Source organism: Callionymus lyra, chromosome 12 (genome assembly GCF_982586985.1).
Source record: "Callionymus lyra chromosome 12, fCalLyr1.hap1.1, whole genome shotgun sequence".
Lineage (NCBI taxonomy): Eukaryota > Metazoa > Chordata > Actinopteri > Syngnathiformes > Callionymidae > Callionymus > Callionymus lyra.
The window spans coordinates 5,313,558-5,337,640 of record NC_141829.1 but is presented as its reverse complement, the minus strand read 5'-3'; the positions used below and the strand labels follow the sequence as shown (position 1 = coordinate 5,337,640).

The following is a 24,083-nucleotide window of genomic DNA, read 5'->3' as shown; positions in this document are numbered from 1 at the left end:
TGGAGCTCACCGTCGGAGTGAAGCTGTGGAGCTCACCATCAGAGTGAAGCTGTGGAGCTCACCATCGGAGTGAAGCTGTGGAGCTCACCATCAGAGTGAAGCTGTGGAGCTCACCATCAGAGTGAAGCTGTGGAGCTCACCATCAGAGTGAAGCTGTGGAGCTCACCATCGGAGTGAAGCTGTGGAGCTCACCATCAGAGTGAAGCTGTGGAGCTCACCATCAGAGTGAAGCTGTGGAGCTCACCATCAGAGTGAAGCTGTGGAGCTCACCATCAGAGTGAAGCTGTGGAGCTCACCATCGGAGTGAAGCTGTGGAGCTCACCATCGGAGTGAAGCTGTGGAGCTCACCATCAGAGTGAAGCTGTGGAGCTCACCATCGGAGTGAAGCTGTGGAGCTCACCATCAGAGTGAAGCTGTGGAGCTCACCATCAGAGTGAAGCTGTGGAGCTCACCATCGGAGTGAAGCTGTGGAGCTCACCGTCGGAGTGAAGCTGTGGAGCTCACCATCAGAGTGAAGCTGTGGAGCTCACCATCGGAGTGAAGCTGTGGAGCTCACCATCGGAGTGAAGCTGTGGAGCTCACCATCAGAGTGAAGCTGTGGAGCTCACCATCGGAGTGAAGCTGTGGAGCTCACCATCAGAGTGAAGCTGTGGAGCTCACCATCAGAGTGAAGCTGTGGAGCTCACCGTCGGAGTGAAGCTGTGGAGCTCACCGTCAGAGTGAAGCTGTGGAGCTCACCATCGGAGTGAAGCTGTGGAGCTCACCATCAGAGTGAAGCTGTGGAGCTCACCATCGGAGTGAAGCTGTGGAGCTCACCATCAGAGTGAAGCTGTGGAGCTCACCGTCAGAGTGAAGCTGTGGAGCTCACCGTCGGAGTGAAGCTGTGGAGCTCACCATCGGAGTGAAGCTGTGGAGCTCACCATCAGAGTGAAGCTGTGGAGCTCACCATCGGAGTGAAGCTGTGGAGCTCACCATCAGAGTGAAGCTGTGGAGCTCACCATCAGAGTGAAGCTGTGGAGCTCACCATCAGAGTGAAGCTGTGGAGCTCACCGTCGGAGTGAAGCTGTGGAGCTCACCATCAGAGTGAAGCTGTGGAGCTCACCATCGGAGTGAAGCTGTGGAGCTCACCATCAGAGTGAAGCTGTGGAGCTCACCATCAGAGTGAAGCTGTGGAGCTCACCGTCGGAGTGAAGCTGTGGAGCTCACCATCAGAGTGAAGCTGTGGAGCTCACCGTCAGAGTGAAGCTGTGGAGCTCACCATCGGAGTGAAGCTGTGGAGCTCACCATCAGAGTGAAGCTGTGGAGCTCACCATCAGACTGAAGCTGTGGAGCTCACCATCGGAGTGAAGCTGTGGAGCTCACCATCGGAGTGAAGCTGTGGAGCTCACCGTCGGAGTGAAGCTGTGGAGCTCACCATCGGAGTGAAGCTGTGGAGCTCACCATCGGAGTGAAGCTGTGGAGCTCACCATCGGAGTGAAGCTGTGGAGCTCACCATCAGAGTGAAGCTGTGGAGCTCACCGTCCGAGTGAAGCTGTGGAGCTCACCATCAGAGTGAAGCTGTGGAGCTCACCGTCCGAGTGAAGCTGTGGAGCTCACCATCAGAGTGAAGCTGTGGAGCTCACCATCGGAGTGAAGCTGTGGAGCTCACCGTCCGAGTGAAGCTGTGGAGCTCACCGTCCGAGTGAAGCTGTGGAGCTCACCATCCGAGTGAAGCTGTGGAGCTCACCATCAGAGTGAAGCTGTGGAGCTCACCGTCCGAGTGAAGCTGTGGAGCTCACCATCAGAGTGAAGCTGTGGAGCTCACCATCAGAGTGAAGCTGTGGAGCTCACCATCGGAGTGAAGCTGTGGAGCTCACCATCAGAGTGAAGCTGTGGAGCTCACCATCAGAGTGAAGCTGTGGAGCTCACCATCAGAGTGAAGCTGTGGAGCTCACCATCAGAGTGAAGCTGTGGAGCTCACCATCGGAGTGAAGCTGTGGAGCTCACCATCGGAGTGAAGCTGTGGAGCTCACCATCGGAGTGAAGCTGTGGAGCTCACCATCAGAGTGAAGCTGTGGAGCTCACCATCGGAGTGAAGCTGTGGAGCTCACCATCAGAGTGAAGCTGTGGAGCTCACCATCGGAGTGAAGCTGTGGAGCTCACCATCAGAGTGAAGCTGTGGAGCTCACCATCGGAGTGAAGCTGTGCAGATGATGTGAAAACTGACATACAATGAAAAGTTCATGTAGTTTCGACTAGTTAAAGTAGTAAAGTGGGGACTTTAGCTCGGTGCGAACAGATTGCTAAGCTAAACACCAGCTCATAGTGAGTCACTTTTGTGAAGTTGACATTTGACCTTTTTTTCTCACTCGTCTTCATTCACTTTGGTTTGTTTCGGAGACGACTTGTCATTTTTAAAAGAAGTTAAAAAACAGGACTTTTATGCTATGATATCACTTTGAACTATGTTAATGTGATGTTAATGTTTGTGCCAGGTTTTGTGAAAATTAACTGATAAAAGTGAAAAAGTAAATTGAATGAAGCAAAATGTATGTTTTCAGCTGAACTGCATTATAAAAGTGTGAATCATGTGAGTCCGCAAAAGTTTCCGTTGACGCTTCACATCTGATAAAACAGGAAGTAGACGCAGAACATCCTCTTGATGTTAATCGTCTGGTTCCACCAATCGTAGGCGAGAAGCTGCTGATGGTGAAGAGATTGACATCATGAAGCAGCAGCAGACTCTCACTCACAGACGCAGACATGGCTGCTCTGATCCTGCTGCTGGTGACGTTCTTCTCCAACAACATCCTCGCTGAGATCCTCAAGGAAGAAGGATACTCTCATCACTTCTTCCTGAACAAACCAGCTGATGACGTCTGCTTGATCTCAAGATGGATCGGTGAGGAGAAGGAACTTCTGTGGAACTCTTCACAGCATCATGACTCCAGGCTGCGGAGAGAAGATTATTATACAATAATCCCTCTGAAGGTCTCAGACTCGGGTCAGTACCAAGAACAGTGCTGGACCCAGAACAACGTGACGCACGAGAAGAACTCCACTCTCCTGGTTTGTGACACACGAAAGATGAGACTTCAGTACTTGAGACCTTATGTTGGACAGACACTGGAGCTGAACTGTGACGGTGTGGGACCAAACCAGAGTGTCCAGTGGGCTTTAGGTCAATATAACAGAAGAACAAGAAATGATGAATTATCTTTAATCGATGATGAAACATCTTCAGTGAACAAACTACAGCAAGTGAAGAACAAAACATCTCTTCTGGTAACGTTTGTCGTAAGTTCTAATTTGTTCTATTATTACTGTCTGGAGAAGAACCATCAGAGCTGTGAACTACTGGGAGAGTTTGATGTTATTATACAATATAATTACATTCACAGGTGTGTGGGAGAGAGTCTGGAGCTGAACTGCTCTGACTTCAATGGAAACAAACCACATGTGTGGAAGATTAATTCATTGATGAAAGATAAAAAGAGTCACAACTACACTCTGATGTTTCCATCACTGACCTTGAACCACACAGGTGAATACACCTGTGATCGCAGTGGTCAGGATGATAATTACTACCTGTATGTGTGTCCTGAGTCTGACCCGCCTGCTGATGTGTTCTTCACTGGAGGAGAGAACAAGACTCTACGATGTGACTGGAAACATCCTGGTTTGATCGTCTGGTTCATGAAGACAAACAGAACTGAAGGAAGAACATCACGTGTATATGAAGGACAAAAAGACAGAATCTCTCGCTCCAACACGAGCCTGGTGATCACTAACATCTCTCTGGAACACAGAGGAGAGTTCTGGTGTGTGATCATTGAAGACGAACGTTGTGTGTTCACATCTAAGACCCTTGTAATGTTCGGAGAGCCAGAGGTTGATCACCATCTAGTGCGGTCTGTGATGCTCAGTGTCGTGATCTTCATGATGTGTGTTGTTGTTGTTGTTGTTGTTGTTGTTGTTGTGGTCCAGAGGAGCAGGAGCAGAGAGCAGCTCCCAGCACCTGTGGAGGAGGTGGAGATGTTGGAGATGTTGGAAGTGTCTCCAGCAGATGTTCAGCCAGAGACTCTCTGAGGCGTCAACGTGATCCACGAGTGTTTGGATGAATCTTTCTTTGTTTGTAATCATTGAGACTCTTGTTTCCTCTTCAGTGTCAATAAAGTTTAACCTTTGACCTCCAATGAAAGTTTTTCTTTGTGTAGAGATGAAGTCGATGAGTTTACGTCACATATTATTCTTTTTTCTTCCTGTTTTCCTTCTTTCTGCTCCTCAGTCTGGTTCTGTTTCTCACTGATGTCTTTTTTCAAATATGTTCTCCAGAAAACAAGGTCAATAATCTCCTTTTTTAATCTCCTATTTGATCACATCGTCGACTGCTTCAATAATGATGTATTTGACACGAGAACACAGTGTTTATAAATGTCTCTCATCTTTCTGAGGACAAGCAAAAAACATTTCTACACTTGGATTATGAATGCTTTTATTTTTTATCGATTTTTTAAACTGTTATTTTGAAAACCTTTAACCGGAACGTGTTGCTTTCCGCGCGAGTGTCAAAAGGCAGGGTCTTGTTTCAACTCCAGACGTTAAAACAAAGTTGATTCTTTGTCATGAAAGTATCTAAAGTGATGCAGCAGTGATGACGTCACCAGATCGTATGATCCAGTAACTCGGTACTCGTTTTTTTATTTTTTATAATATTGAATTTAAATGGCTACAAATCGAATTAAAAATAATTGAAATTAATATGTAACTAATATTGAAAAATATTTAAATATGATGGCACTGATGTACTTCCATTAGTATAATGTTGTTTTTAACATGTTTTCTGGATGATTTAATACAATAAATTAATTCTATAATATAGTAATATTGAATTAGATTGAGATCGTTTTTCATTTTAATTTAATTCAAACATTCGCATATTGAAATGTTGAATTTGTTTATTTCTTTAAAAAATTGAATATTAATGTAAAAAATGTATTATGAATTTAGAACATATTTATAAATAAAAATATATATATATATATGTATTCTTATTTTCTATTTTAGAATACCAAAGTGTTACATTATAAATAAATAAAAATAATTTCAATATATGAAAAAAGTATATCAATTATTCAAAAAAAATTATTCAATGCTTTATAAAATAACAAAATAAAAAAATATATATATATTTGTGTTTGAAGCAAAACAATTGTTTAATTGTATTGAAGTTCACCATTCATTGTCATTTACTGGTCATTAACGCTGAGCTAGGTTATTTAAAATAACCTCGGCACTAAGAATTCTTTAACACAAAGAGTAAGAACTATGTGGAACCTTAACTCTGAGACCTTGCTTCTCGTCATTCGTGGCTGGAAGTTGAATATTTGACAAAAGACAGAGTTTGGGTTCAGTACGTCAGCATTTATTCCATTTATTCCATGCACTTGCTTTGCTTGGATTTTTCTTCTCCCAGAAGCCGATTGTACACTGGAAAATGCAGGAAACTTGATCATTGGACGGGAGAGGAACAGTCGGGGAAACCAGAGCGAGAACGAAAAAAAAAAAAAAGACAACCGAAGACGAAAAGGATGTCGACACAGTTTCACGCAGTCGTGAAGTGTCCCGGGGTCTAAAATCAGGGGCGTGTCCATTTAATCTTCCCGACGAACGGTTTCCCCGCAGAGTCATCTTCACAAAAATACTGTCCTCTTGTGCTTCCTTCGAATAATACTTGACGCCGGAGAAGCTGCCGGAACTGAAACGAACGTCCTGAACGACGATACATTGACGTGAGGGCGTAGACCAGCTACAAAGAAACCATCGAAAACTTCACGGATCGGAGGACGAGCGAGAGGATCGTGAGCGTCGAAGGCAGCGCTTGTTTTCACAGAGGTCGTTTATACACAACTAACACTGGCTTACACTCGTTTAGATTCTTCACTCCAGCAACACGAGGATGGAAATAAACCGGTCGCGGCACCAACGGCTTCAATCAATTCATATCTTTTCCCAAAATGCACCGCAACAGTCGACGCTTAAAGTTTTACCTTTTGATGAAACTCTTCGTACGACTGAAGTTTGGATCTTTCACGTCACTCTTGGTTTTTAGTCTGTTCTATGATGAAGTTTGCAAATACTTTTTCGGACACAAAAGTAAAACTGTGGAATGTTTTAAGTAGAGGTTGTGTATTTTTTAAAGAATCTGTTGATACCACTAGTATCACGATACAGGGTCAAAGATACATAATAATATATACTGATGGTGTAGTAACGATGAAATATTGTCCAGTACTTGACTCTGGTGTTGTGATAGTGTAGTAACAAAGATATATTTGTAGTATTGTCCAGTACTTGACTCTGGTGCTGTGATAGTGTAGTAACAAGTATATATGTGTAGTATTGTCCAGTACTTGACTCTAGTGTTGTGATAGTGTAGTAACAAGTATATATGTGCAGTATTGTCCAGTACTTGACTCTAGTGTTGTAGTATTTACAGACCACATGACTCTTGACGAAGTCAAAACTGCTTTCATTTGTTTTCAAACCAAAATATGTCCAAATGTCAGCTTTTAAAAGCTGCTGGACTCACTGTATCCTCTTGTCCTCAGTCATTGGCAGAATTTACAAACCACATGACACTTGACGAAGTTGTATCTGCTTTCATTTGTTTTCAAACCAAAATATGTCCAAACGTCGTCTTTAAAAGCTGCTGGAGTCACTGTATCCTCTCGTCCTCAGTCATCACTGTATCCTCTCGTCCTCAGTCATCACTGTATCCTCTCGTCCTCAGTTGTAACTACTTTTATTCGTTTTCAAACCAAAATAAGTCCAAACATCAGCTTTTAAAAGCTGCTGGAGTCACTGTATCCTCTCGTCCTCAGTCATCGCCGGGATCTCATTCTTACTCAGGCTGCGGAGGCCGTAGCGACCGCTGCCATCTAGCGACCGGACGTTTAACTGCAACACAACAATGAACAAACGGCGTGAATATTTGCACGTTCATTTTTAAAACACTATTGAAATACACACCGTAAAATAACTTGGACATGATTTGAAAGGAAAAAAATATATAAAATATATATTTTTCTTGAAAGAAATCGATTCAGTGACGTGGAAAAAATATTGCGATATTTAAATGTATTTCTTTTCTTGCAGCCCTAGTTTCAAGTCTAGCCAGCTAGACGCTCTGAACCCTACGTCACGCCTGGACCTCCGGGGACGACCCGGGACCAGATCGACAGCAGCAGAAGCTTCGAGGTCATCACTTCCTCCTGAGATGAGAGTCTGCAGGTTCATCCCTTCTTCATCCGTGTGATTGAACGAAGGAACAGTTTCTTCGACGACCGGACCGACCCGAGCCGAGCCGCTTCAGAGGTCGTCTGCTCGTGCTGGTGCCGCCTTCATGTGCTTCCTGTTGCCTCTTCGACAGGATGAAGACGAGGAAGAAAGAAAAAGTTTTTTGATCGCAAACGAAAACCTGATACTCTTGAGTCTCCTGAGGTTAGAGAAGCAGCTTCTTTGAATGTCCTTCACCACTCGAAGAAATAAAGGATTCTTTAAGTCGTGGTCCTGCCGAGGGAGGAGGGGGCGGAGCTTCGGGGGAGGCGGGCGGACGAGGAGGTTCTGGGAGACGTTGCTGGGACGAGCCTTATTGCTGAGTCTTCTGAGAGGGGGCGGAGTCACCAGGAGGAGGGGGCCCCGACTTTCTTGTTCCTGACGGTCGCGTCCGAGCACTCCGCCTCGGACGAGTCGCCGTCGGAGTCTCCGAACTGAAGGGGATTCTGGGAAAATAGAGGAGCAGACGATCCAACGTTAAACTCTCCGTACGGGGAACGACTCGACGTTCCGAGGCCTGACCTCGTAGCTGTGTTCGTCCGAGCACAGCTTGCCCAGCGAGATCTGGGTCTTCACCCGGCGGACCGCGCACTCCTTGTCGGACAGGCCGTCCGACTGCGTGGAGATGTCGATGGGGATGTCGGGCGTGTGCGACAGCAGCTCGTCCAGGTGCTCCTCCTGGCTGGCGCTCAGACGCTCCAGGGGTCCGCTGTGGGAGTGGTCGCTGGTGTTGCCCTCCTCGCCGTCCGACACCGACAGGTTCTCCGAGCTGAAGGTGGAGTACGACTGGAAGCTGCTCATGCAGCGGTGAGGTCTGCAGGAGAGGAGGCCGACGCGAGTGAGCTAGCACGAGCTAAAGTATGCTAACACAAGCTAAGATGCTGAGACAATCTAAAAAAAACGAACACAAGCTAACACTTGCTTACAAAACTAAGACTTGCTAACACATGATAAAACAAGCTGACACATGCTAACGCGAGCTAACACAAGCTAACACTTGCTTACAGACGCTAACACTGGCTAACGCAAGCTAACACATTCAAATGATAGCTAACACAACTTAACACAGGCAAACAGTTGCTTAAAAAAGCTAACACTTGCTAACGCATTATAAAAAAAGCTAACACATGCTAACGCAAGCTAACACATGCTAACGCAAGCTAACACATTCAAATGATAGCTAACACAAGCTAACACTTGCTTACAGACGCTAACACTGGCTAACGCAAGCTAACACATTCAAATGATAGCTAACACAACTTAACACAGGAAAACAGTTGCTTAAAAAAGCTAACACTTGCTAACGCATTATAAAAAAAAGCTAACACATGCTAACACATTTTAACACAAGCTAAGCTAAGTTCACACAAGCTAACAAATGCAAAAACTTAAATACTGATGAATCACTGTTTATGGTTTAACATTAAAATCTGAATTCTGTAAATATGCAATAAATATAAAATATTTAACTATTTTTAAAGACTAATGTTACGAAAATATCTTTTTTCTTTTGGTTTTGAACTATTTACGAGTCTAGATAATTTAATTATCTTCATTGATTGTCTTTATTCCTTGTTGCTTAACATGTTGCACATACAGTAGTATGAAAAAGTTTGGCCACCCTTGTTCATTTTCATGATTTTCCTTTATAAATCATTGGTTGTTTGGATAAAAAAAATCCAGTTAAATATTTCTTATAGGAGACAAACACAGTGATATTTGAGAAGTAAAGGAAATAAAGTTTATATGATTTACAGAAAGTGTGCAAGAATTATTTAAACAAAATGAGGCATGTGCATAAATTTAGGCACCCTTATATCGTATTGATTTTAATACCTTTAGCACTAATTATTGGAAACTCAAAATTGGTTTGGTAACCAGTGACCCTTGACCTCCATACACAGGTGAGTCTAATCATGAGAAAGGGTATTTAAGGAGGACCTCAGTGACCCTTGACCTCCATACACAGGTGAGTCTAATCATGAGAAAGGGTATTTAAGGAGGACCTCAGTGACCCTTGACCTCCATACACAGGTGAGTCTAATCATGAGAAAGGGTATTTAAGGAGGACCTCAGTGACCCTTGACCTCCATACACAGGTGAGTCTAATCATGAGAAGCTATCTCAGAGATTTAAGCAGTCAGTTTCAACTGTGAGGAACATTGTGAGGAAATGAAAGACCACAGGCACAGTTCTAGTTAAGGCCCGGAGTGGCAGACCAAGGAACATCTCAGATAAACAGAGGATGGTGAGAACAGTCACAGTCGACCCACAGACCAGCTCCAAAGACCTGCAACATCAACTTGCTGCAGATGGTGTCACTGTGCATCGTTCAACTATTCACTTTACACTAGGAGATGCTTTATGGAAGAGTAATGCGGAAAAAGCCTTTTCTCTGCACACATCACAAACAGGGTCGCTTGAGGTTTGCTAAAGAACATTTGGGAAGCCAGCTTCATTTTGGAATAAGGTGCTGTGGACTGATGAAACTAAAATAGAGTTATTTGGGCATAACCAGGGGCACTATGCATGGTGGAAAAGAACACAGCATTCCCAGAAAAGAACTTGCTGCCAGTGCAGACTCTAATTGAAAGCTATAGGAAGCGTTTAGAGGCTGTTTTTTCTGAAGAAGGAGGATGCACAAAATATTGAGTAATTTTTCTTTTGTGATGCCTAAATTTATGCACATGCCTAATTTTGTTTAAATAATTCTTGCAGACTCTCTGTAAATCATATAAACTTTATTTCCCTTCTCAAATATCACTGTGTTTGTCTCCTATAAGAAATATTTAACTGGATTTTTTTATCCAAACAACCAATGATTTATAAAGGAAAATCAAGAAAATGTACAGGGGTGCCCAAACTTTTTCATACCACTGTATCAATATATAGACATTAAAGTTGAAATAGTCATGTCTCTTATTTTTATTTAATTTATTGTAGTTTATTGATCTTTTTTTTTTCTTTAATTCCGCCACAAAAAAACCCCAGGCAATAAAACTGGAGACAAAAGTTTTCAATTCTGTTTATGGATTTTTTTCATCTTGGAGAAACAATGAGTTGATTTTCAAAACTTTCAAAGGCGTAGACTTGAGGTTCGGACTCACCTCTGTCTCCGTGGAAACTCCACCTCACTGTCCACCTCACCTTCTTCCTCCTCGGATGACTCGTCTCCCTGTTTACGGACAGACGAGTCAGATCCATGACTCAAACGGAACCGTGAGTCGACTCACCTTCCTCAGCGGTCTGAGGCTGCGGGGCAGAGCCGTGGGGAGTGGGGTCGTCTTCCGGTCTGACTCTTTGTCTCGGGTCCCGGGCTGCTCGGCGGTCTTGCCGTCGGAGCCGAAGTCTTTCCCGCGAGCTCCCGACGAGAACCGGGTCTCCCCCTCCAGGGGGTGAGGCAGGGTGTAGGGGTTGGGGGGCTCCTGAGGGGTTTCCTGACAGCGCTGACACCCGGGGAAGGGGTGGGCCTGACAGGAGGCGCACAGGGATCCGGCACCCGCCCCGGTCACGGTGCTGGAGATGAGGTCGGGGCCGGACCCGGACACGCGGCGCTGCAGGTGGTCCGTCTGAGGGCTGCGCAGGGGGGCGGCGGGACCGAAGTAGCGCAGGTTGTTGGCACAGTTGACCACGGCCTCCTCGCGCCCCTTCAGCGGCAGCGAGGGTCCGTCGCCGGACGGGCGCCGGGGCAGCAGGTGGTGCAGGTGGTGGCCGTGAAGGCTGTTGAGGGTCTGCTCCTGGAGGGACTGGGTGTCCTCGTGGGCCCCGCAGGACGGCTTGAGGACCCCCATGAACTCGTTGTGGCTCCCCTTGCTGTTGGCCCGCCGGTGGCGTGGCTTGCTCCTGTAGCGGGATTTACCGGGTGGGGTGGAGACTTTGGGGCTGCCGGACAGCGGGGAGGGGGACGGCAGCGGGTCCAGACTGGGAATACCCTCGGAACGAAGCAGGTCTGGCCTGGAAGAGATGCCGAGAAAAATTACTGAAGCGTCTTCACACATGCGTAGACAAGCTAAAAAAAAAAGCTAAAGCATGCCAACACAAGCTAACACAAGCAAACAAATGCTAACCCAATCTACCACATGCTAACAAAAGATAACTAATGCTAATAGAAGTTAACATATGCAAACAGACGCCAAGACAAGCTAATACAAGCTAACATAAGCTAACACATGCGTAGACAAGCTAAAAAAAAAAAAGCTAAAGAATGTCAACATGAGCTAATTCAAGCAAACAAATGCTAACACAAGCTAACAAAAGCTAACAAATGTGTAGACAAGCTAAAAAAAAGATTGAGTTCACCATTTTGTTGGCACGTTAACTAGGGTGGGTGAAGGGCTGAACGATATTGGAAATATGTGCGATATTCGATATTGGTGTCTTGATTGCGATATCGATATTAATGCGATATTTTTTTCCTTCACTTGAAAATGTAGCCGTGTGCAGGTGCAAGTACTGTCCTGGGGATTAAATAAGGAAAACGATGCGATATTTCCCTTTCGTTTATTTCCGCGCATGGGTGCCGACAAGATCGTAGAAATACTTCACTTATAACGCTCAGTCTCGCGGGACTTGCATCTGTTTCCCGTGAAAATGAGCGACATCAGAGAGGAGCCGCCGGCGCGATATCACCAAATCAATCCACCTCCTTGTACACGCACACATAACACTTTATAAATGACGCTAACAACTTAGCTCGTTAGCATACGGTGAAGATGCACACATAACACTTTATAAATGACGCTAACAACTTAGCTCGTTAGCATACGGTGAAGACGCACACATTACACTTTATAAATGACGCTAACAACTTAGCTCGTTAGCATACGGTGAAGACGCACACATTACACTTTATAAATGACGCTAACAACTTAGCTCGTTAGCATACGGTGAAGACGCACACATTACACTTTATAAATGACGCTAACAACTTAGCTCGTTAGCATACGGTGAAGACGCACACATTACACTTTATAAATGACGCTAACAACTTAGCTCATTAGCATACGGTGAAGACGGACAGGTTTGTTGGGAAGTTCACGATCTTCTAAGAAAACAACTGAGACGAGATGAAAAGTTCTTACAATATGTTGCTTTAACAAAGGAGGTTGAAAGAGACGAGTGACTGGATCACTAGTGTTTGACTAGATCATAAGTTAGTATTACTTCCGTGTATATATACTGACGTGTCGCCATAGCAACCGAACCTAGCGAGCTGAGCCGCACAGTTCACAGAGAGACGGAGACGTAAACAACAACGAGACATAGAAGTACAAACTGACAACTTCACAGAACGTGACACTGATTGGTCGAAGTGCACATTTAAGAAATGCTTGATTTGACTGATTGATTGATCAATAAAAAATATATAATTTATCGCAGATATATCGTGCAGCCCTAGGTGGTCGTGATCACTAGTGTCTGTTGTTGTGACGGAAGATTCAAACCTTCTGTTGGGATTGATTCCTGCTTTATGGGAAATGCTTCCTTTCTTCTTGATGAGCTTCTCCACGGCGTTGGACCTGACGATGGGTCGGACCAGGTGACGTTTGTAGGTGCCGGGATACTTCTTCTCCACCGCCTGCTCCCTCCTGCCACACAAGCATCTGTTACTTTGTGGGAGGAGCTTCTGACAGGTGTGGGACAGGTGAGTATGATCTACTTTTGACTTGTTGACCATATTGAAAATAGTTTTCTAATGTTTTCTGTCAAGGACGCCTAGTGGTGGGTCGAAGAACAGCACCCACAAATGACCCAGAAGCCATGAGTTCAGATCCCAAATAAACACTGGTCACAACTATGGAAGTGAATGAGCGAATATTGAACGATTTTAATAAATCAAATGTTGGAATTTATGTTTTTTAATTGAATTTTTTAATAAATATTTACATTTAAATATTTCAATATTAAATGTTGGATTTGTTGATTTTTATTAATTATTTTTACTTTAAAATAAAAATGTTTTAAATCTACTCTGGTATACAGACTTTTAAATATATTAAAAGTGTTGTATAATAGTGGCATAAAATTCAATCAATATTTAAAAAATGAAATATTTATTCTAGTGTTTAAAAATGTACTTTTGAATTACTGGAATAATATTATTAATTATATATAATAATTAATTAATTATTAATATTATTTTTAATTTGTAATCTTGTAATTACATGTAAAAATGTTGGTTTAATATTGTTAACATTTTTATGTTGACTTTAAAAGTCTACTTATCATAAAAATATATTGAATTAAATCAATTAAATTTTATTTAAAGTGTCTCATCATAATAAAGTTCACGAGACACTATTCGGTTTAACTAAGACAATATTTGAGAAATTAAAAACATATTTTCTTTTGAATTATTGGAATAAAAAAAACATTGTTTATGTTAAAAAAAAAAATCAATTCAAAAAATATTTTAAATACATTTTTTAAAGAGTGATTAAAAAGTTGAATTAAATTATTTAAACAAACAGTTCAATGTAAAAAACAACACACATCAATAAAAAACGATTAAATCCAACCTATAAATTAATTAATTAATTAATTATGATTAATTGTATTTAATTAGTAAAAAAAAACGCTAAAAAAAAAATAAAAAATGTAAAGTTTCAATATTGTTTCAACATTCACTAAATCTCGTGATATTCTTCCAGGACCCAGAGACTTACTTCATGAGCTCCTTCTCTCGGACCTCCAGCTGCAGCATGATGGCGCTCAGCTCCATGTACAGGTTGTTGGCTCGTTCCAGCTTCCTCTCGTAATGCTCCCGGATGTCCAGGGCGTGTCTGAGCTCGTCGCGCCGGCGCCGGATCAGCTCCTCGTCCAGCCGGTGGATACAAGTGCCTTCACTCTTGATCTTCTCAAAGTGCTTCTTCACCTCCTCCCTCCACTCCGCCTGCACACACACACACATGTGATAGTGTAGTAACAAGTATATATGTGGAGTATTGTCCAGTACTTTACTCTGGTGTTGTGATAGTGTAGTAACAGGTATATATGTGGAGTATTGTCCAGTACTTGACTCTGGTGTTGTAATAGTGTAGTAACAAGGATATACGTGTAGTATTGTCCAGTACTTGACTCTGGTGTTGTGATAGTGTAGTAACAAGGATATATGTGTAGTATTGTCCAGTACTTGACTCTGGTGTTGTAATAGTGTAGTAACAAGGATATACGTGTAGTATTGTCCAGTACTTGACTCTGGTGTTGTGATAGTGTAGTAACAAGGATATATGTGTAGTATTGTCCAGTACTTGACTCTGGTGTTGTGATAGTGTAGTAACAAGGATATATGTGTAGTATTGTCCAGTACTTGACTCTGGTGTTGTAATAGTGTAGTAACAAGGATATACGTGTAGTATTGTCCAGTACTTGACTCTGGTGTTGTGATAGTGTAGTAACAAGTATATATGTGTAGTATTGTCCAGTACTTGACTCTGGTGTTGTGATAGTGTAGTAACAGGTATATATGTGGAGTATTGTCCAGTACTTGACTCTGGTGTTGTAATAGTGTAGTAACAAGGATATATGTGTAGTATTGTCCAGTACTTGACTCTGGTGTTGTAATAGTGTAGTAACAAGGATATATGTGTAGTATTGTCCAGTACTTGACTCTGGTGTTGTGATAGTGTAGTAACAAGTATATATGTGTAGTATTGTCCAGTACTTGACTCTGGTGTTGTAATAGTGTAGTAACAAGGATATATGTGTAGTATTGTCCAGTACTTCACTCTGGTGTTGTAATAGTGTAGTAACAAGCATATATGTGTAGTATTTTCCAGTACTTGACTCTGGTTTTGTGATAGTATAGTAACAAGTATATATGTGTAGTATTGTCCAGTACTTGACTCTGATGTTGTAATAGTGTAGTAACAAGGATATATGTGTAGTATTGTCCAGTACTTGACTCTGGTGTTGTGATAGTGTAGTAACACGTATATATGTGTAGTATTGTTGAGTACTTGACTCTGGTGTTGTGATAGTATAGTAACAAGTATATATGTGCAGTATTGTCCAGTACTTGACTCTGGTGTTGTGATAGTGTAATAAAAAAGTATATATGTGTAGTATTGTCCAGTACTTGACTCTGGTGTCTTGATAGTGTAGTAACAAGTATATATGTGTAGTATTGTCCAGTACTTGACTCTGGTGTTGTGATAGTGTAGTAACAAGTATATATGTGTAGTATTGTCCAGTACTTGACTCTGGTGTTGTAGTATTTACACACGTCAGGAACCCGACGGAGGAACTTGTTGGAGGAACCGGACCTGAGACTTGAAGTAGGTCTCCTGAGGAGCTCCCAGCACGTCGGCCGAGGCGATGTCCAGGTGCAGCAGGATCTGACGGAAGGACGGTCGGTTCCGGGGCTTGCCCTGCCTGGAGGTCACAGAGGAGGTCAGCGCATTTTGGACGCCACGACCCCCGAGGCCGTTTATTTCCCGGATCTCACCAGGTCTGCTTCATGAGGATCTTGAAGCCGTCCGGGCAGGTGGACGGGACGGGCAGGTGGAGGCTGTTGCTGCCCACGCCCCAGATGATGGCGGACGAGTCCACGTCCTTGTAGGGGATCTCTCCGGTCAGGAGCTCCCACAGCACCACGCCGAACGACCAGATGTCCACCTTCTCCGACACCGGCTCGTTCCTGATGACCTCGGGCGCCATCCACGCCACCGTGCCCGCGAACGACATCTTGGTGCTCTTGTCGCTCAGCTCCTTGGACGTCCCGAAGTCGGAGATCTTGATGCTGTCGTGCTGCGTCACCAACACGCTGAGGACACACCGCGGATTTTAACCATCAGCGTCATCAGCGTCAGCCAATGAGAACTTTGGTGACATCATCACATGACGACTCGAATATTTGTTCCATCGATTTTAGGCATTTATTCAATATATTTATAGACTCGAGCTAGGAAACAGATACTTGTTCACTTCAAATATTTAGAAAATCGGAATCGCGGCTTAAATCGATATCTGAGGTGCTTTACTATCATCCGTCTGTAGGGGGCGCCATTTAACGCCAAAACAATTCAACGTCAACGCAACTTTCTTTTAACAGCGAATGAAGATGAAGTTTTAACGATGATTTAAGTGATGACCGATACAATTAAAAAGCCATCGAGTTATTAAGACATTAGAGATAAATTCAAAAAAAAATAGAGCAACTAGTTAAAATAATAATAATTATCTTGAATAAATATGAATACAAATTTAAAAAATCTCATGAAACCATATTAAAGTTATAGAGATATTAGACGTAAAGCAACAAGATGAATGTATGTTTCTTTATGCATAGAAAAATGTAAACATTTCGAATTGTTAAAATATTTTCTATATAAACAGAATTTGTGGGAAAAAAGAATAATCTACAAATAAATAAATGTAAATAAATAAGAAACCAATGTAAATATTTGGGACGTAAGCATAAAAGAAATATAGTTATTGAGATATAAGTGAGAAATAGAGCAACAAGATGATTTATCTTTATTTTGTTAATATATAAAATAATTTTAAAAAAAGTACTACATTTATTTCAAAGATTTTCAATGTAAATCACATGTATGAAAAAATATTAATAAATAAGAACTAAAAATACAAATATCAGAGCGAAAAAAATAACAATGATTGGTTCATCAATAAAATAATAAAGATAATGAAGTATTATAGATTATCCTTTTCAACAGTAAATAAAATGTGTTTAAAATTAACAAATTTCAGTGTTAATTCTAAAAATTAATAAATGAGAAAAAAATAAATGAATGAAATACTTGTTTTGTGCTTATTTTTTCAAATGAATCATTTACTTTATATTTTACCTCAAGCCCTCAGGGTTTCAAAATTGTATTTATTAAAAATCTGGATGAAAAAAACTTTTTTTTTGTGCTCAGTTATAAAATACTATTGTTTTTCGTTCATATTTTTTAGAATTAAATACCGAGCTTTTATATTTTAGTGTTAATATTGGTTTATCCACATATTTACCATTTTATAACTAAAATAAAGTGTTTTTTTCCCCAGATTTTCTATAAATACAATTTGAAATCATAATAATAAGGTCTTGAGGTCAATTTTGTTTGAAATGTAAAATAGTATATGATTCCTTTGAACAATTGAAATAAGCAAAAAAACAACATTTCTAGATTCTTTTTTCCAATTATCCACCAAATCTGTACAAAATGAATCTCTACCGCACAGATGTAAAACTCTTACATCATCATCTTGTGTTAATGATCTTGTGTCGCGCTCAGAGAAAATCTAACATCAGCTCGTGAATCGTCTCATCAGCGAGAAGCTCTTTTTCCGACTCAGCGTTCGGCGCGAGACGAGGTCGGCGCGAGTCGCTGCGGTCCGGAGGAAAAAAAAAAAAGGACGACTCGGGAATAAACGGATTCGTCGGAAAAGCGTCGACGCCAGGAGGACGTCGGAACCATCGCTCGCGAGAATCTTCGTAACCTTTCTCAGACTCACTTCGGGGACTTGAGGTCTCGGTGGATGATCTTGTGGAGGTGGAGGTAGTTCATTCCGCTGGCGATGCCCGAGGCCCAGTCGACCAACAGGCGGGGGCTCACCTTCCTACCCGCCCGCAGCACCTCGTACAGCTGCCCTTGAGCGCAGTACTCCATGATGATGCAGTAGCACGGCGCCTGAGTGCAGACGCCCCTGTCGAAGGACAGACGGGTCAGGTGACTCCGAACCAGACCAGAGCAAACGATGGTCGCACTCACTTGAAGCTGATGATGTTGGGGTGCTTGAGCTTCCGCAGGTGCTTGATGTCCGTCTCCTTCTGCTCGCGCACCTTCTTGATGGCCACCTCCTCCGAGCGGAACTTACCCAGGAACACGGCTCCTTGAGCGCCGCTGCCGAGCCACTGCAGCTCCGAGATCTCCTCGAACGGAACCTCCCACATGTCTGCCATCAAAACATTTATTTGTGTTAACGTTGGCATCGCTAACGCGTGTTAGCGGCGCGGACGGAAGCAAACGTTGTGTTCGAACTGTGCAGTCTGGCCTTGAGGCCGGACCCAGGATTGTGGTTCATTCACTAAGATCGGAGGTTCAATTAAACCGGGTTTAGATTTCAGCCGCAAAGTTTCATTTGTTCAAGACTTTTCGTGGACTTTTCGGGGCTATTTAGAAACAGTTAATCTCAGAAGTGACTTGTTAGAACACTCGCAACACAAGATTCTTGACGTCGGTACTGATCGGTTCTGTCGTCACTAAAGAGGAAGGTCAGAAAATAAACTTGACAATAAACATATTTCAACTTAATAGAACTAGAATACATTAACGGGGGGGTCACTTCTGGACCGTCCTGGTCAGGGACGAAGAGACGATTTATGCTCAAGTTCACTCCAGAGATCAAGAGCCCACGACTTGCGTGTCGACACAAGAACGAAAAAACCAAAATTAAAAAATGAAACTACAAATTACATTTCCGGCCTCTAGACGGAAGCATTCACTACGTCCTCCACTTACAAAAGGAAAAATGAAACATCGCGAGATCCTGGTTGCTGACTGAGGACGAGAGGATACAGTGACTCCAGCAGCTTTTAAAGCTGATGTTTAGACATTTATTGGTCTGAAAACAAATGAAAGCAGTTACGACTTCGTCAAGAGTCATGTGGTCTGTAAATACTACAACACCAGAGTCAAGTACTGGACAATACTACACATATATACTTGTTACTACACTATTACAACACCAGAGTCAAGTACTGGACAATACTACACATATATCCTTGTTACTACACTATCACAACACCAGAGTCAAGTACTGGACAATACTACACATATATACTTATTACTACACTATCACAACACCAGAGTCAAGTACTGGACAATACTACACATATATACTTGTTACTACACTATCACAACACCAGAGTCAAGTACTGGACAATACTACACATATATACTTATTACTACACTATCACAACAGCAGAGTCAAGTACTGGACAATACTACACATATATCCTTGTTACTACACTATCACAACACCAGAGTCAAGTACTCGACAGTACTACACATATATACTTGTTATTACACTGTCACAACACCAGAGTCAAGTACTGGACAATACTACACATATATACTTGTTACTACACTATCACAACACCAGAGTCAAGTACTGGACAATACTACACATATATACTTGTTACTACACTATCACAACACCAGAGTCAAGTACTGGACAATACTACACATATATACTTTTAACTACACTATCACAACACCAGAGTCAAGTACTGGACAATACTACACATATATACTTTTAACTACACTATCACAACACCAGAGTCAAGTACTGGACAATACTACACATATATACTTGTTACTACACTATCACAACACCAGAGTCAAGTACTGGACAATACTACACATATATACTTGTTACTACACTATCACAACACCAGAGTCAAGTACTGGACAATACTACACATATATACTTGTTACTACACTATCACAACACCAGAGTCAAGTACTGGACAATACTACACATATATCCTTGTTACTACACTATCACAACACCAGAGTCAAGTACTGGACAATACTACACATATATACTTATTACTACACTATCACAACACCAGAGTCAAGTACTGGACAATACTACACATATATACTTGTTACTACACTATCACAACACCAGAGTCAAGTACTGGACAATACTACACATATATCCTTGTTACTACACTATCACAACACCAGAGTCAAGTACTCGACAGTACTACACATATATACTTGTTATTACACTGTCACAACACCAGAGTCAAGTACTGGACAATACTACACATATATACTTGTTACTACACTATCACAACACCAGAGTCAAGTACTGGACAATACTACACATATATACTTGTTACTACACTATCACAACACCAGAGTCAAGTACTGGACAATACTACACATATATACTTTTAACTACACTATCACAACACCAGAGTCAAGTACTGGACAATACTACACATATATACTTTTAACTACACTATCACAACACCAGAGTCAAGTACTGGACAATACTACACATATATACTTGTTACTACACTATCACAACACCAGAGTCAAGTACTGGACAATACTACACATATATACTTGTTACTACAATATCACAACACCAGAGTCAAGTACTGGACAATACTACACATATATACTTTTAACTACACTATCACAACACCAGAGTCAAGTACTGGACAATACTACACATATATACTTTTAACTACACTATCACAACACCAGAGTCAAGTACTGGACAATACTACACATATATACTTGTTACTACACTATCACAACACCAGAGTCAAGTACTGGACAATACTACACATATATACTTGTTACTACACTATCACAACACCAGAGTCAAGTACTGGACAATACTACACATATACTTGTTACTACACTATCACAACACCAGAGTCAAGTACTGGACAATACTACACATATATACTTGTTACTACACTATCACAACACCAGAGTCAAGTACTCGACAATACTACACATATATACTTGTTACTACACTATCACAACACCAGAGTCAAGTACTGGACAATACTACACATATATACTTGTTACTACACTATCACAACACCAGAGTCAAGTACTGGACAATACTACACATATACTTGTTACTACACTATCACAACACCAGAGTCAAGTACTGGACAATACTACACATATATACTTGTTACTACACTATCACAACACCAGAGTCAAGTACTCGACAATACTACACATATATACTTGTTACTACACTATCACAACACCAGAGTCAAGTACTGGACAATACTACACATATATACTTGTTACTACACTATCACAACACCAGAGTCAAGTACTCGACAATACTACACATATATACTTTTAACTACACTATCACAACACCAGAGTCAAGTACTGGACAATACTGCACATATATACTTTTAACTACACTATCACAACACCAGAGTCAAGTACTGGACAATACTACACATATATACTTGTTACTACACTATCACAACACCAGAGTCAAGTACTGGACAATACTACACATATATACTTGTTACTACACTATCACAACACCAGAGTCAAGTACTGGACAATACTACACATATATACTTTTAACTACACTATCACAACACCAGAGTCAAGTACTGGACAATACTACACATATATACTTGTTACTACACTATCACAACACCAGAGTCAAGTACTGGACAATACTACACATATATACTTGTTACTACACTATCACAACACCAGAGTCAAGTACTGGACAATACTACACATATACTTGTTACTACACTATCACAACACCAGAGTCAAGTACTGGACAATACTACACATATATACTTGTTACTACACTATCACAACACCAGAGTCAAGTACTCGACAATACTACACATATATACTTGTTACTACACAATCACAACACCAGAGTCAAGTACTGGACAATACTACACATATATACTTGTTACTACACTATCACAACACCAGAGTCAAGTACTGGACAATACTACACATATATACTTGTTACTACACTATCACAACACCAGAGTCAAGTACTGGACAATACTACACATATAAAATTGTTACTACACTATCACTATACAGTATATATGGTTGACCTTGTATTGTGACAGGTATCAACAGGTTCTTGACGCTCATGACTCACCCTGCTGCTGCAGCTTGTATTCCGTGGAGTAGGTTTTCCCGATGATGTTCCAGACTGGACGCAAACATCCGAACAGACCCTCCAGGAAGCCTCCAGAGTTGGGTCCGGCTCTGTGAAAGTGCAGCTTGATGTCGTCGGGGTGGTGCTGGTGAACATGTTTCCCGTCACAGTTGTGGTGGATGGGACAGTTCCCGTCCTCGGTCGGATCCTCGGCGCCGCTGCCGGCGCGCTCGCAGGACGCCGGCGACACGGCCTCCTCCTGGTCCTGGTCCTGCAGCTGCAGCACGCTGTTGTCGAAGTGACCCCCCTCGCTCCGAGTGGAGTCCACGCTCAGCGCCGGGTTGGCGGGACTCAAGCCCTCCAGCGCGGGGTCTTCGTCGGGACCCGGCTGAGGGACGGCCAGGTGAGTGGGCGGAGCCAGGTCGGTGATGATCTGGGGCGGCGTCAGAGGGGGCTGGGGCTGAGAGTTGGGGGCGCTGGACTTCTTCATGGCATCCCCGACCACTGAGAGCTTGAGCTCCTCCTTCAGTTTGCCCACCAGGAGACTCGGGCAGGAAGTCCAGGAGAGCACCTCGGGGGAGCTGCCCATCGTGTCATGCATCGGCCCCGGGACGTCGGCGAGCGAACGACTCCTTCACACGTTAATGATGGTGACCTGGAGAGAGAAGAAGAAGAAGAAGGTCAGCTCAGAAGGTCAACAGAGTCACTCTGGTTTCCTCCCACAATCCAACAACACACAGCAGTTGATCTGCTGTGTCTCTGCCTCTGACCCCATGATGTTTCTGTGCATGAATATTTTGGAGTGACACCCCGACATTTATATGAACGTAAAAAAAGTTACATGCTAACAGGAAGCCACGTGCTAACAGGAAGCCATGTGCTAACAGGAAGCCGCATGCTAACAGTAAGCCAAATGCTAACAGGAAACCACGTGCTAACAGGCAGCCACATGCCAACAGGAATCCACATGTTCACAGGAAGCGAAATGCTAACAGGAGGCCATGTGCTAACAGGAAGCGACATGCTAACAATAAGCCATATGCTAACAGGAAGCCAAATGCTAATAGGAAACCACGTGCTAACAGGAAGCAAAATGCTAACAGGAGGCCAAGGGCTAACAGGAAGCCAAATGCTAACAGGAAGCGACATGCTAACAGGAAGCCAAATGCTAACAGGAAATCATGTGCTTACAGGAAGCCACATCCTAGCAGGAAGAAAAATACTAACAGGAGGCCACGTTCTAACAGGAAGCGACATACAAACAAGAAGCGACATGCTAACAAGAAGCCAAATGTTAAGAAGAAGCCACATGCTAACAGGAAGCCAAATGTTAAGAAGAAGCCACATGCTAACAGGAAGCCACAAGCTAACAGGAAGCCACATTTTAACAAGAAGCCAAATGTTAACAAGAAGCCACATGCTAACAAGAAGCCAAATGCTAACAGGAAGCCATGATGGGCATGTGTTTATAAAAGAAGACTAAAATATTTTTAAATCTACAGATCAACAAAGTAAAGATACTGACTAGATTATTATAAAATACATTTTTGACAAAATACATGATTGAATACATGAAAATCAATTACAAAAAAAACCTTGTCTCTGATAATATGTTAACATTTGTTTGGAAAACAACAAACAACATTGAAAAAACGTTTAGATCATGACTATTCAAGTGATATATATATATATATTTCTATATAAACATATATATACACACATATATATATTTATTCATATAATTCAAGTAATTAAGCTAAATTGTAAACAATTACGATAATAAACACAAGAAAAAATTATATATATTATATAATAAATGTAAGCAATATTTAAATAAATATAATGGTCAACCTTGCAACAGATAAAAAGTTAAAAACAGGATGGAAAAAAAAACTGTAAATAAATCAACAACCAGAAAGGAAAACAACAATATTTGAAGCTACTTTGAGGGACGTGTGCAAACATGGCGAGCGACAGGATTTGAATCAGCGAGAGACTCGAGCGAAGCTATTCTGGGAAGAAGAAGCTCTGGAGCGACAGGAATGGTTTTGTGGGGATTAAAGTCCAGATGTCGCTGCAGAGAGATCAGCATCTGGACGACACAGAGCTGAACGTCGCTGCTG

General features: G+C 42.1%; 1 protein-coding gene across 3 annotated transcripts in view; it reads right to left on the bottom strand.

Annotated features, from left to right (window-relative positions):
* Positions 1–5,393: 5,393 nt before the first annotated feature.
* The window catches only part of map3k13 (mitogen-activated protein kinase kinase kinase 13), a 47,226-nt gene continuing 28,536 nt past the window's right edge, over positions 5,394–24,083 (bottom strand). For all 3 annotated transcript variants that reach the window (XM_087803704.1, XM_087803706.1, XM_087803705.1), the window contains exons 2-12: positions 21,961–22,615; positions 18,036–18,219; positions 17,779–17,970; positions 15,764–16,081; positions 15,582–15,690; positions 13,983–14,209; positions 12,762–12,905; positions 10,551–11,271; positions 10,425–10,492; positions 7,840–8,131; positions 5,394–7,763 (exon numbers count right to left, since the gene is read on the bottom strand). In XM_087803704.1, the coding sequence (XP_087659830.1) occupies positions 7,662–7,763; positions 7,840–8,131; positions 10,425–10,492; positions 10,551–11,271; positions 12,762–12,905; positions 13,983–14,209; positions 15,582–15,690; positions 15,764–16,081; positions 17,779–17,970; positions 18,036–18,219; positions 21,961–22,561 (2,958 nt within the window). In that variant the 5' untranslated portion in view covers positions 22,562–22,615 and the 3' untranslated portion in view covers positions 5,394–7,661. The remainder of the gene's footprint in view (positions 7,764–7,839; positions 8,132–10,424; positions 10,493–10,550; positions 11,272–12,761; positions 12,906–13,982; positions 14,210–15,581; positions 15,691–15,763; positions 16,082–17,778; positions 17,971–18,035; positions 18,220–21,960; positions 22,616–24,083) is intronic.